Here is a 12,100-nt window from a genome sequence, read left to right on the forward strand (position 1 = left end):
ACCGGGAAAGAGAAGGATAACCACACTTGAGCTGATGTGCTCAACGAGCCACCTCTTGCTCATGACCATGTTAGCAAACCATTGTTTCCTCTGCATCAAATGTACCCAGGAACAAACCCAGTTCTTGTGGTCAGGGACGTCCACCTGGTCTGGTCAAAAAACTCAAGACGGCAGCCACAACGGTGCATGCAAGACGCATAAAAACCAGGCAGGGCTTCCGTTGCACCATTGTGCCCGCCACCTTGAATTTTTCGACCATACTCTGCGGACACCCCCATTTGTTAGTCACCCCCATTAGTTTTGTCACTGATAACAACATATAGATATTCCAAGACAGTGGAAACTGGAGACAACGAAGAAGTGGCTTTCTCTAGTATTTTCCATGGGGCCCATTTCTGGCTGCTGCTCCGGGTGAAAAACTTAATGACGTGGTGAGATTTTAATGAGCACCTCGTGGACAATGGGCACAACAGAAGTGCTGAAACGCCTGTTCTCTTGCATCCTCGGATTACATTTCACCGATTGTCACGTCCGGAGACCCGCTGTCAATTTAATTTGGCAGCTAAATTTACGACCGCCTTCCGCCTTCCAGATGGATAATTTATTTGTGTCACAGGCCATTTATTACCTTCTCCTGCAGTCCATCTTTGGATTTATTCCTCCCGCCTCCCCCTTGGCCAGGACCTTCATAATTCGCACCCCTCCAGTGATCTCTCGTGACTCCACAGTTGGTCAATAAACGCTGGGGGATATTCGGAAGGCCATTATGGGTGGATGATGGAGTGACCCCTCGCTCCAGCTGTAGCACCGCAGTGCCCTTTTGTCTTGTGAGGCCTTGCCGAAAAGATGGATGAGGTCCATCTGTAGGGGAGAAAGGATGGCCGGGGGTGGGGTGCGGGGGACACAATGGCTCAGGTAAATAAAAGAACTGCTGAAGAAAGACGGTTTCTGGAAAAAAGTGGAGCGTTTGTGGGCAATGGGGACGGATTTTTCTCCTTTTCCCGAAAACGGCCTCTCAGGGACACAGGTGGCTGGGGGTGAGGTCACCTGAGTGGAGGAGGGGGAAACCTTTGGCCTGATTTTCTACAGATTATTTCATTTCACTTCACTTCATTTCATCCTTTATTTATAGTCTTTCTGTGGCCGCCCAACTCGAATGCTGTGACTCTGAGTAGCTTACAATAATCCAAAATACAAGGTAGAAAATCCCAGTCCCAATTAAAATCCTGTTCAAAACCCTAATGGGTGACAAATTTGGGGAATCAATGGCCTCTAGAAACAAAGTCCATTAAGTGAAGCTCGCAGAGGCCTAATTCTTTTGCTCTCTGAGCTGTTCAATAAGGTATTACACTACCAAGCGCATCACGGTCTCCGGGTGCAAACCATCGGAATGATGTCACCGGCATCCTTTGCACTATGCCAGCCTAACGTGGATGATGTCATGCGATGCTGCCCCAAATCCTCCTACCCCACTATTTGAGATCAAGGATTTCCCTCCACCAGTGGGCATATGGAGAAGGAAGCAGATACTTGACAGGGAAAAATGGTTCTTTGGGGCACATTGTTCCTATCCCCACGTTCCTAAGGAATTATGAAAATTGCTGGCGCAGGGACAGAGTGTGGGGAGAAATTGTGGGGAGGCTGGGACAAGAATGGCCAGAAAGAAACAGTCAAGAGATGGAAGGCAGTTCTCTTGGCAGCTTTTCCACTTGGGTGGGAAAGGCGCTGGGAGGAAGCCTTAGCCACTTTAAGATGGGTGGACTTTAACTCCCAGAATTCTCCAGCCAGCAAGGCTGGCTGGAGAATTCTGGGAGTTGAAGTCCACCCATCTTAAAGTTGCCAAAGTTGAGAAATACTGATTTAGATCATTCCAAGAGACTCTCCTTAATAAAGTCAGTATAAACGAAGGTGGAAAATCAATGCCTCTTCCAGTTTCCAAGAGTCTGTCTTGACCCCAAGAGGAGCATTAAAGAGACCTTGTGAAAGGTCTTGCTTCCTATTTTGAGTGGGGCTGGACAAATAGCCCTGCCTGCCAGCATTCCTGGGGAAGCAGATGTGGGGAGGCCCACAGCAGGCTTTGTGGCTGTGCCAACCAACAACCAGCATTGTGTTCCTGGGATCAGTGAAATCTTGGGGGGAAATTTGCAAGAATCCAGTGCTGGGAGCTGAAACCTCCATGGTCCACCCACAATGATGGGTGGCCATAACAATTTGATAAATAAATAAATTTGCCATCCAATTTGCCACTGTGGGCAAATGGCGGAAGATCTGCCAAGAGTGGTGGGCAGGGTGCGTGGACTACGGCTTCCGTGCTCAGAGGCTGCAGTTTGAAAACTTCACCAGCTCCAAGTGGAGATGTGAATCTGATTTCACACTTCCGTGGTGTCTTCTGCCAATCATCGTGCATGGGCCATGATGGGAAAGAGAGGGCTAGAACGGCAGCCCCGTGGAAACTCCCTGTTCAGGAACAGTCTGCCTCTGCTGGGGAGCAGGAGGGAGAGTTTTCCCTCCCAAGCTTTGCTGATGAATTTCCCAAAAGCATTTGGCTGCCCACTGTGCGAAACCCTGCAGCCCGTTTGACTCAACACTCAGCCAAAAACAAACCACAGGCTAGCCCTTTGGACCAGCTCCGCTACGTTTTCTTCAACAAACCACGGCTGAGCCCAGCGCTGAGCTTTTGGATAGGTCTACCCAAATCGAGGAAAATGCCAGCGAGCGAACAGCGACCCTCTTTCAGTTCACATGGAGCACCATGAGATTTGCTCAAGGTTCTCCCATGCATTGGCCAAGGGAGAAGAAGGACCCACCCTGGTGGGGTTTTGCAGTATGACCTTGTCTGGCTAATGCTGAGTGGGCGGAGGCCTCACTCAGGGCTTCTGAAGAACTCTTCAGTCCCAACCAACAAAGGCGGCTGTTAGTCATAAAAACCAGGGCTGCAACGCAAATCCAACCCTGGGAATGAGAGAGGCTGAAATAATAATTTTCCCAAGCAAGCCCAGCCTTTCCAGAAGCACATTCCTCTGTTTTTACCCTCTGTTTGCTTCCTGATCCATCAGACGGGATGCTTTTTTTGTTTTTAAGAAATGGAAAAACGCCTTTGTTCAGAAGCCCTCAAATACTCCTGCCCTTGTGCAAAGCTTCCCAGAAGTCTGCTTTGGAGGCCTGTACTGCATTTTCAATAACGAGGTATATTTTCATTCTTGGTAACCAGACTCCACTTTTGGAATACTACGCAAAGGCGTATTTTAAAACGAGACACAATTTTTCCATCCTGGCTGAATAAATCTGGGAGCAATTTTCTAAGTCCCTGTTTAGTTTAACTAAATCAGTGTTTCTCAACCTTGGCCACTTTAAGCTGGGTGGACTTCAACTCCCAGAATTCCCCAGCCAACCATGCTTGCTGGGGAATTCTGGGAGTTGAAGTCCACCCATCGTAAAGTGGCCAAGGTTGAGAAACACTGATTTAGATCACTCCAAGAGACTCTCCTTAATGACATTGCTATAAATGAAGGTGGAAAATTAATGCCTCTTGCCGTTTCCAAGAGTCTGTCTTGACCCCAAGAGGAGCATTAAAGAGACCTTGTGAAAGGTCTTGCTTCCTATTTTGTGTGGGGCTGGACAAATAGCCCTGCCTGCCAGCATTCCTGGGAAGCAGATGTGGGGAGGCCCACAACAGGCTTTGTGGCTGTGCCAACCAACAACCAGCATTGTGTTCCCGGGATCAATAAAAACACCATTTTGGGGGAAATTCTGCAAGAATTTTGATTCTGGGAGTTGAAGTCCCCTCATCTTGCATGGGTAAGCAGTTTTGTGCAGGGATGGTGATTATGCTCTCTGCACACGGGCCAGCTCAAACCTGTGCCTGCAGAAGGACGGGAAGCATCCCTGGGCCACAGATGCAATTTCCCTTCACAGTAGAGCATTCCCTGTTTTCTTTGAAGCCTGCAGCCCTCCCTTTGCTGGATTCCTAATGCAACTTTTGCTCTCTTGGGTGGAAAAACAGGATGGTGATATCGGAAGCAAGGATGGATGGTGGAAGGAGAAGTTGTGTGTGTGTGTGTGTGGCAGGATGCGGCTGGGCGTCCAGATGCCCCAAACTTGAGGGAGACCCAAATTGTCCCCCTGGAAGGGGGGGCGGGCTGAGAGGCAGGGGAGGTCCCTGGGGCAAAACCACTTCTTTCTCTCACCCTTTAGGGATCCCCCCCCCCCAAGCAGCACCCTTGCACCATCCAGGGCTGGGAAGAAAGGGAGAGACAGGCCCATTCTCTGCCCCCACCACCAGCTTCCCCGTTTCCTCGCCTCCCCCTCGGTCCATGAATCTTCCCGCTGCCTCCCAGCTGCAAAGCGAGGTACAATGGGCGGTGGGGGGAGGCGCTGCGGGAAAGACGGGATCTCCTTTTCGGGGAAGACCCAGGCGGTCGCTGGCGGGTTGGGGAAGGGGATGATGGATGGTGGATGATGGAGGAGGAGGAGGAGGAGGAGGGCGCTGCTGGCGAGGCGCCGGGCAGGAGGCGCGTGGGTGGGTGATGGATGATGGGGGGGTCGGAGGCGTCGCGTGTGCGCCCGGGGGGGGAGATTGAAAAGAGGCAGATGGATGGATGGATGGCCGGGGGAGGAGGAAGAGAAAGAGGGAGGGAGGGAGGGAAGAGGGAGAAAGGAGTCCCTGGGCCAGTTCACAAGGTGCGGGACAGACGGCGGCAGAGCTCCTGCGCCCTCGCCTCGCCTCCCTCTTTCGCCCGCCGTCCCGGCCCGTTCCTGCCTCGCTCCGCCAGCCATGCCCAACTTCGCCGGGACCTGGAAGATGAAAAGCAGCGAGAATTTCGACGAACTCCTTAAAGTCTTGGGTAAGGCGCGGGGGAAGCGGGGCGCTTGGATTAAAAAGGCTCCCCAAGGCGCTAGGCATCAAGACCGCGGCTCGACCCGGTCCAGAGAAACCCCGCAGGGCTGCCCGCCAGGTCCTCCCCCGGCCGCGTCGGTTTACTCACGAGTCAGCGGCTCGCTGGCGGGAGGGAGGGAGGGAGCGCCAGCCGGTTCTTCTTCGCGAGGAAGCGCGCTTGGAGGAGCAGGGAGGCGGCGCGGGCGGAGGCGGAGGCAGAAGCGGGTCCAAGGCTCGTGAGAACTGAGCCAGAGGGCCTTTCTTGAAGGGCTCTGGCTGACTCTCGGGGCGACGGCTGGAGCCGGGACCGGAGCAAAGCCAGCTCGATTCGGAGCGCCGCTGCGCCGCTCTTCCCTGGCACTCTTATGCCTCCCTTCTGTACCCAGAAAAAGAGGATCTAGGAATGAAGGGCGGGAGCCCAGGTTCCTATGGCCCAGGGGCCCTTGTTCTCAAGTCAACCTGCTTCGACTCGCTTGCAAGTTGGGCAGGTCTTGGGGGCCCGGTCCCCCCGCCCGCCCACAGCGGGGCTGGGCTGACTCTTCCTGGTGAAGCGGCGGGACCCCCTCGGAGACTCGGGTTTCTGGGCATGGCCAGCAAATCCAACCGCTGAACGGGCCGCCCGTCCTGTCCCCACCCACCTCTGCCCAGGGGTCAATGCCATGCTCCGGAAAGTGGCCGTGGCCGCCGCCTCGAAGCCCCACGTGGAGATCCGCCAGGACGGGGACCAGTTCTACATCAAGACCTCCACCACCGTCCGCACCACCGAGATCAACTTCAGGGTGGGGGAGAGCTTTGAGGAGGAGACCGTAGACGGACGGAAATGCAGGGTAAGGCCGTGCGTGGTGGCTTCTTCCTGGAGCGTCCTGAGAATGTGACAAACGTCCCACGGATGTTTGGCCTTTATCTTCTTCTAGGAGAACTTCTCGAAGCCACGCTGAATAATTTGACAAGTGCCTCTCCAGCAAATGTGCTGGAAGCACCATGCAGGAACCCTTGGGAACGGGGTTGGTGGGATGAGCTGACCCCATGTAGCCCCGAACGTCACACTGGGACGGTGTCTAACATGAGGACTGCTGCCTCCTCAGCTTTTGGAGGTAGCGAGATCTCCGTAATTCAGTGGAAAACAGAGTTAACATTCCCAACCTTAAACACAGACCTGCACTCCCCCAAAATAGGGAAGTCTAGGAGGTCCTTGCTCTCTCCACAAGCCGCAAACTATGGGACTGAGTTCTTGAAAAACAAAACCAAACAAACCAGACTGTTATTCTTTGTGGGCAAACCAGGGTCACAAAGCATTTCTCGCTTCCTCATTGGGATCTTCTCAAAAATGGTCACCCTCCACTAGCTGTACGTTGATTCTGTGGGCTGACGAATCAGGCTCTCCTGCACACAGGTTTTGCTGCTGCTTCCCCGGCAGCAAAGCGTCCAGGGGATCAGGACCCTGGAATTCCCTCTCCACTGGCCTTGCCTTGGGACTTCCCTGGGCAGCTTCACCCAACACGCCCACCCTACCACGTTTGCACATCAGAAATCCCTTTCCACTGGCAGAGCGTTTTTGTGAAACGAGGAATTAAAGCAATGAAGTGGGAAAGTAAGTAACTTCCCGGTGGCAATTGATGACCTTTTTTTTAAGTGTACAAGTTATATTTGGCTTGGGGAACCAGTTTTAAGGATGTGTATTCCTGTTCGTGGGGAAAGACATGGCTGGGGATCTTAGCAGCTGATTCCTGACCATGTTGGGGAAGCGAAGAATGTGTTTTCTTAAGGTCTTTCCCTTGCAATCAACAGGAATTCCCTGTCTCAATCAGAAGTTAGGGGGACACCCTCCCTATCAAGGCAATTTGTAATGATAATCAATGTTCGTAAGTCGTGTGTGTGGGTGTGTGGGTGTGTTCGAGTTAGTGTTGTCTCCTGGTGACTGACTGAATTGGTCCCTAGAGTTTTCTTGGCAACATTTTAGGAAATAGTTTTCCCTTCTTCTTCCTAGGGCTGAGAGAGAGGGACTGGCCCAGGGTCACCCAGCTGGCTTTGTGCCTATGGTGGGACTAGAACTCCCCGTCTCCCAGTTTCTAGTCTGAGCCCTTAACCGCCACACCAAACTGGGTGTCTCTAGAAGTCATATACCACTGAATGACAGTTGTTGGGCTAAACAAGTGATAGCCTATTGCCTGCACATCTTCTGGTACACTTCTTGGAAACTGTAGGGGGAAATGAAACGCTGGACCAGACAGAGCATTGGCAGTGGAGGCCAGATTTCCTACTTTCTTTTCTTCTCAAAAAGATTAACAGCAGTAGTGTTTTTATCTGGAATGCACTTCTACCTAATCCCCACTTGAACTGAACCCGAAAAACACTTGCAGCAGAAATGGCCTGAGAGTCATAAAACCACCCCAGGTCTGCAGCCTATCTTGGTCAAGGCAAAACCCTCTATCTGTGCTGCATGAGAAACAGCCAAGATTTCAGCACTGATTAGCTGAATTGAAGAACCTTCAGTGACATCCCCGTCATTCACAGAATGACAGCAGAGCAACCTAGGTGGGGGAAGGGAATTGTCCATTTGGGGAAGAGTAAGAAGCTTGGTGTCGTGGTTAAGGCACCAGGCTAGAAACCGGGAGACCGTGAATTCTAGTCCCACCTTAGGCATGAAGCCAGCTGGGGGACCTTGGGCCAGTCCTTCTCTCCCAGCCCTGGGAAGGAGGCAATGGCGAACCCCTTCTGAAAAACCTTGCCAAGAAAACTGCAGGGACTTGTCCAGGCAGTCTCCGAGAATCAGACACGATTGGACTAAAAGAAAATTACATATGGCGGAGGCTGTCCCTGAGCAGCTGGCATTCAAAGATGGGGGAATGTCGTTCTCCATCCCTCTCCCAATGCAGAATGCCTCTCCTGCTTGGTGAGGGAGCAACATGGTGCTTGGTATTGAAGCATCCTCATGCTCTGCAGTCTGAAGTTTTTATGGTCACTTAAAGAGAAGGTAGAGCGCCAGTTTGGTGTCGTGGTTAAGGCATCAAGCTAGAAACCGGGAGACTGTGAGTTCTAGTCCTGCCTTGGGCACAAAGCCAGCTGTGTGACTTTGGGCCAGTCCCTCTCTCTCAGCCCTGGGAAGGAGGCAATGGCAAACCCCTTCTGAAAAACCTTGCCAAGAAAACTGCAGGGACTTGTCCAGGCAGTCTCCGAGAATCAGACACGATTGATTGGATTAAAAAAAAAAAAGCCTTAGGGAGAGAGGCGGATGTAAGACTGGGAATGGGATGCTGCAGTCTGTCTCTGTTCGAGAGAAGGATAGTGAGCAGATGAAGCTATTTGGAGTCCTAGGTGGACACCGTGAACAGGGAAGAGGGAGCAGCTTTGTGAGAGTTCAGTGGTGTGTGGCGTGAAAAGAATCCACAGGAGAAGCAAGTCATGGTGTTGGAAACTATCAAATGTACACTGTTTAATGTGGGTTGTGGCTTGATTCAATGATCAATTCAATATTTAAAAAAAACAACGGAATGTCTTTGACGCCTGGAGCAGCAATTTTCACAAACTCAAAGGAACATCCAGCCAGCTCTTTTGGCTGGAGGAATCCAACAGGGCAAAATTCTCTCTCTGGCTGGGCTTGTTTATGGAATCTGGTGTGACTCAATCTGGCATTAAATACATTTTTTAAATGATAACAGTCTGTCTGGGATGTTTCCAGGGGAAAATGAAGTCCTGCATTCTGGGAGGTCTGGAACTTCAGACGCAGAAAAATCTGCCCGGATCTGACCAGCAGATTTTTCGGAGTCTCCAGAGTTCCAGCCCTACATTTCCCCCAGCCCTAACCCCAAAGGGTTCAAGGTAGGCCATCCAAAGCTTCCTGAGAAGTTCAACAGGGTGCTCTGCGCTGGCTCTTAGCCACTGCGTGGATGGAAGCTCATCTGTGGACATGGGAACAGTTGCAGCCAGCGGCTTCACCCTGCTCCTTGACCGCAACCATTATCCTAATAACTGACCCCCCTCCCATCTGCCATGGGAGGGGGGCTATCTTTGCCCGCAGAGTTTAGCCACTTGGGAAAATGAGAACAAACTCTGCTGCAAGCAAACACTTCTGGAAGGGGAGGGCCCCAAAACCTACTGGACGAGAGAACTGGCTGGAGACGAGCTGATTTTGGTAAGCATTTTTAGCTTTAAGGAGGGCTAACCAAGGACCGAGCAAACTTCTTTTGAGCTGCTCTCAACTTTGGGGTAGCATGCTTAAAAAATAAAAGGGTGGCACCAGGAAAAAACCTAAATCAATCTTAAACTGAGAACAGCTCATAGCGTTGCTTGTGATTTTAACGGTTCCATTCCGTGGCATTCACCACTGGAGTTTGGAGATGATGGTGTCTGCCAACTCCTCCTTCAACTAACAGCCAGCCCAGGATGGGTGTTTAAAGCGTCTCACGTTTTTGACGCTTTTCAACACTGCCTCCTTAGTTTGCCCATCTCCTAAAAAGTGGGAAAGGTGCTTTTATTCATTTTGAAGGGAAAGGGGTAAGCCTCTAATGCCCCACTAAGCCCATTCCACAGGGGAAAAAATTGCAACAAGGCTTTGGCCTCCACCTGAATATTTTGAAGATTTCCTGTAAGGGAACAACTTCCAACCAAATTTTGTACAGGGTGGGGCGGGGTGGAGGTGGGGGAAGAAGGGAGTCTTCTTTTATCACCAAACTGAAGTTCAAAAGATAGGCGTGAAAGCAAAGCTCCCCTTTCTCCGGAGCACATACGCGAATACCCACGCATCATACCCAATTAAACCAGTGAGCAGCGGGATGCAGACCAATGGACATTTCCCCAGACTGACTGCAACAGGTGAAAAAGTTCAAACCTGAAAGTAGAGGCACGTCTTTGATCTAGAGCATCTTTGATCTAGATGCCTTTAAGGCATCATTTGGGCCCAGCCTAACTCGAATCCTGTGCCTGCATGTTCTCTCGGGAGCTGGAGAAGCAACCAGGAGACTGATTCTGATCAGGACCCGAGATTTAAGGAGTCTGGGCCCAGCAAAATCTTGCTGTGCTATTATGTGCTTTGGAGACCTCCTGGTCTACACACTTCCCAACCCCAGACCTCAGCAACACAAGAACTCTTATCTTTCCAAGGATCAGAGTCCAGATGAGGCATTTCTCTAAGGCGGTGTCTCTCAACCGTGGCAACTTTAAGATGGGTTGACTTCAACATGTTGGCCGGGGAATTCTGGGAGTTGAAGCCCACCCATCTGAAAGTTGCCACGGTTGAGAGACACTGCTCTAAGGAAACCCCTGAATCTCATGGGGAAAGTTTTAGAAGGTCTCTAAGTGGGACAAAGGTCTGATGGCTTCTCCCCAACCTGGTGCCCTTTGCCGATGTTGGGTCTCAATTCTCATTAAACCCAATCAGCATAGCGCCCCCCTCCCACCGTGGTCTTCTCTACGAAAGGCAGGAAGCCTTCTGTTTCAGTTCACTCTCTTCTCTTTCCAGACTTTTGGTGCCGACGACATTGTATGCACGAGAATTTACACGCGAGAGTGAAAAACGCCAACCCATTCCTCTCCATGCAGGAAAGCAGGGGAAGGGGCTGAAGAGGCGGATCAACAAGCAGATGTTGTGAAAGATCCTGCGGAATAAACATCCCTGCATGTTGTTTTAAGAGCAGGTTCCTGCGTGATCGTACATGTTTCAAATCCCAGCTCGCCAGCCCGTATCTCCAGGTTTTTTGTTTTGCTTTTGATTACGAGTCCGGGTCCCAGTAGAATTTAAGCGTGTGTGTCTGTGTGCATTTGTGTTTGCGGGGACAAACCCCTTCCATTCCCCCCTGCTCACTGGTATTGGTAGCTTCACATTTGTATGGTTTCAGCAGTGATTAAAGTCCTTGGCTTTGTTCGCAATGGTTTGCAAGTTGATTTTTCTTTTATACACAAAAGTTACACCCAGACAAGTAACATCACACAATGGTGGGTGTAGAAACCCCAAACTCACATCTTTACTAAGATAGGTTTCTCACCTGGATGTTTTAGCTCCCTTTAAAAAAAAAAAAAAGCTTTCCCATCAAGTGGCAGTTACTCTGTGCTGTGCTTTGCAGAAAACAGCATTTTCTATCTAACTTAAGGAATTTGTTGCTGTAAAGGATGAGTGGAAATCAGTCCCCATAGACCAGAATTATTGTCCTCGCCCCGCGTCACAGTTGCCACCTAATTATAGCTCAGCCTCTAAAGCCGGAGAGTACTTCAGGTCAAACCACATGAGTCAGACAGCCACAAAACGCAGGCTTCACATTTTTGTTATACCTTTCCCATTTCAAATCAAACCCATCCATGTGTTTTTCAAATGGCTGTACTTTTTTTTTTTCCTCCCCAAGATTGGATTTTGGTAAACAGAAAATGGGAAAGCAGATCCTAATCTGGAAAGGATCATTAGGTCCATCTGTGCAGAGCGGCCTTTTACACAAAAAAGAAATATTCCTGAATATAGAAAACCAGCAAGTTAAGGGAAACATCAGTCATAATTTTCATGGCTCCCTCATGCTATTTCTTTAAGGAGCAAACGGGCTTTCCATTGAAGTGAGGGATTCCTTTTTTCAGGCCGAGGAACACATCTAGCCTTGAGCAATGGATGAGAATCACATTCCAGAAAATCAGTGAGGCCAGAACAAAACCTAAGTTCAGTCCAATTAAAGCAATTATTCCCCCACTATCTGCTTCCATCGCATTAACATTTGCAATTCAGTAACAATTTGGGGGGCCTTGGGGGGCTGGGCCAAGGATTTTGAGGGAGCATGGGGGCCTCAGAACCTGCACCTCTGTCTTAGAAAGACATCTGCATTAAAAAAAAGCATCTGATCAACAATTTAATTTCTATGGAAACTATCCAGTCACCACCAAGCTCTTTTGAGTCAGATGATGTCCCATAGGTCTCTCCAATATTATAAAAAAGCCATCTCAAACATTGGCCACAGAATGAAAGCTCAGCGAATGCGTTCCTTGAATGATTTTTTTAAAGCTGCATTCATACAGAAATGTCGGTGCAGGTCCCTTAATTGTGTGACATTTTCTCATTAGGGTAATCCATGGCTTCATCTTCCTTCGACCCCAGTCCTTAATAAAAAGGGAAGCCCTTCTTGGCTAATTTGAAACAACGTGGCGTGCCACATGTTCACAACTAAAGCAGTGGCCTGTTAAATTAAGTTTGAATTCATTCAGGCTATGTTAATTTTATGGATACTTTGAACTAAGCAATTATGTGTTGGG

At 50.1% G+C, this 12,100-nt stretch overlaps 1 protein-coding gene across 1 annotated transcript; it reads left to right on the plus strand.

Annotated features, from left to right (window-relative positions):
• The first annotated feature begins 4,676 nt into the window (after positions 1-4,676).
• CRABP1 (cellular retinoic acid binding protein 1) lies at positions 4,677-10,711 on the plus strand. The gene is made up of 4 exons (XM_063314065.1): positions 4,677-4,844; positions 5,525-5,703; positions 8,895-9,008; positions 10,335-10,711. Exons 1-4 carry the CDS (start codon positions 4,775-4,777, stop codon positions 10,383-10,385), a joined length of 414 nt encoding a protein of 137 aa, XP_063170135.1. The 5' UTR covers positions 4,677-4,774; the 3' UTR covers positions 10,386-10,711.
• Positions 10,712-12,100: the final 1,389 nt, after the last annotated feature.

The sequence above is a fragment of the Candoia aspera genome, chromosome 13 (genome assembly GCF_035149785.1).
Source record: "Candoia aspera isolate rCanAsp1 chromosome 13, rCanAsp1.hap2, whole genome shotgun sequence".
In the NCBI taxonomy this organism is placed as follows: domain Eukaryota; kingdom Metazoa; phylum Chordata; class Lepidosauria; order Squamata; family Boidae; genus Candoia; species Candoia aspera.

Excerpts from the sequence above, each read along its gene's own strand:
- CRABP1 (XM_063314065.1), top strand. The coding sequence starts at position 4,775 with ATGCCCAACTTCGCCGGGACCTGGAAGATGAAAAGCAGCGAGAATTTC. Across the intron at positions 5,704-8,894 it reads TAGACGGACGGAAATGCAGG|AGTTTAGCCACTTGGGAAAA; the intron begins GTAAGGCCGTGC and ends CTTTGCCCGCAG. Across the intron at positions 9,009-10,334 it reads CTGGAGACGAGCTGATTTTG|ACTTTTGGTGCCGACGACAT; the intron begins GTAAGCATTTTT and ends TTCTCTTTCCAG.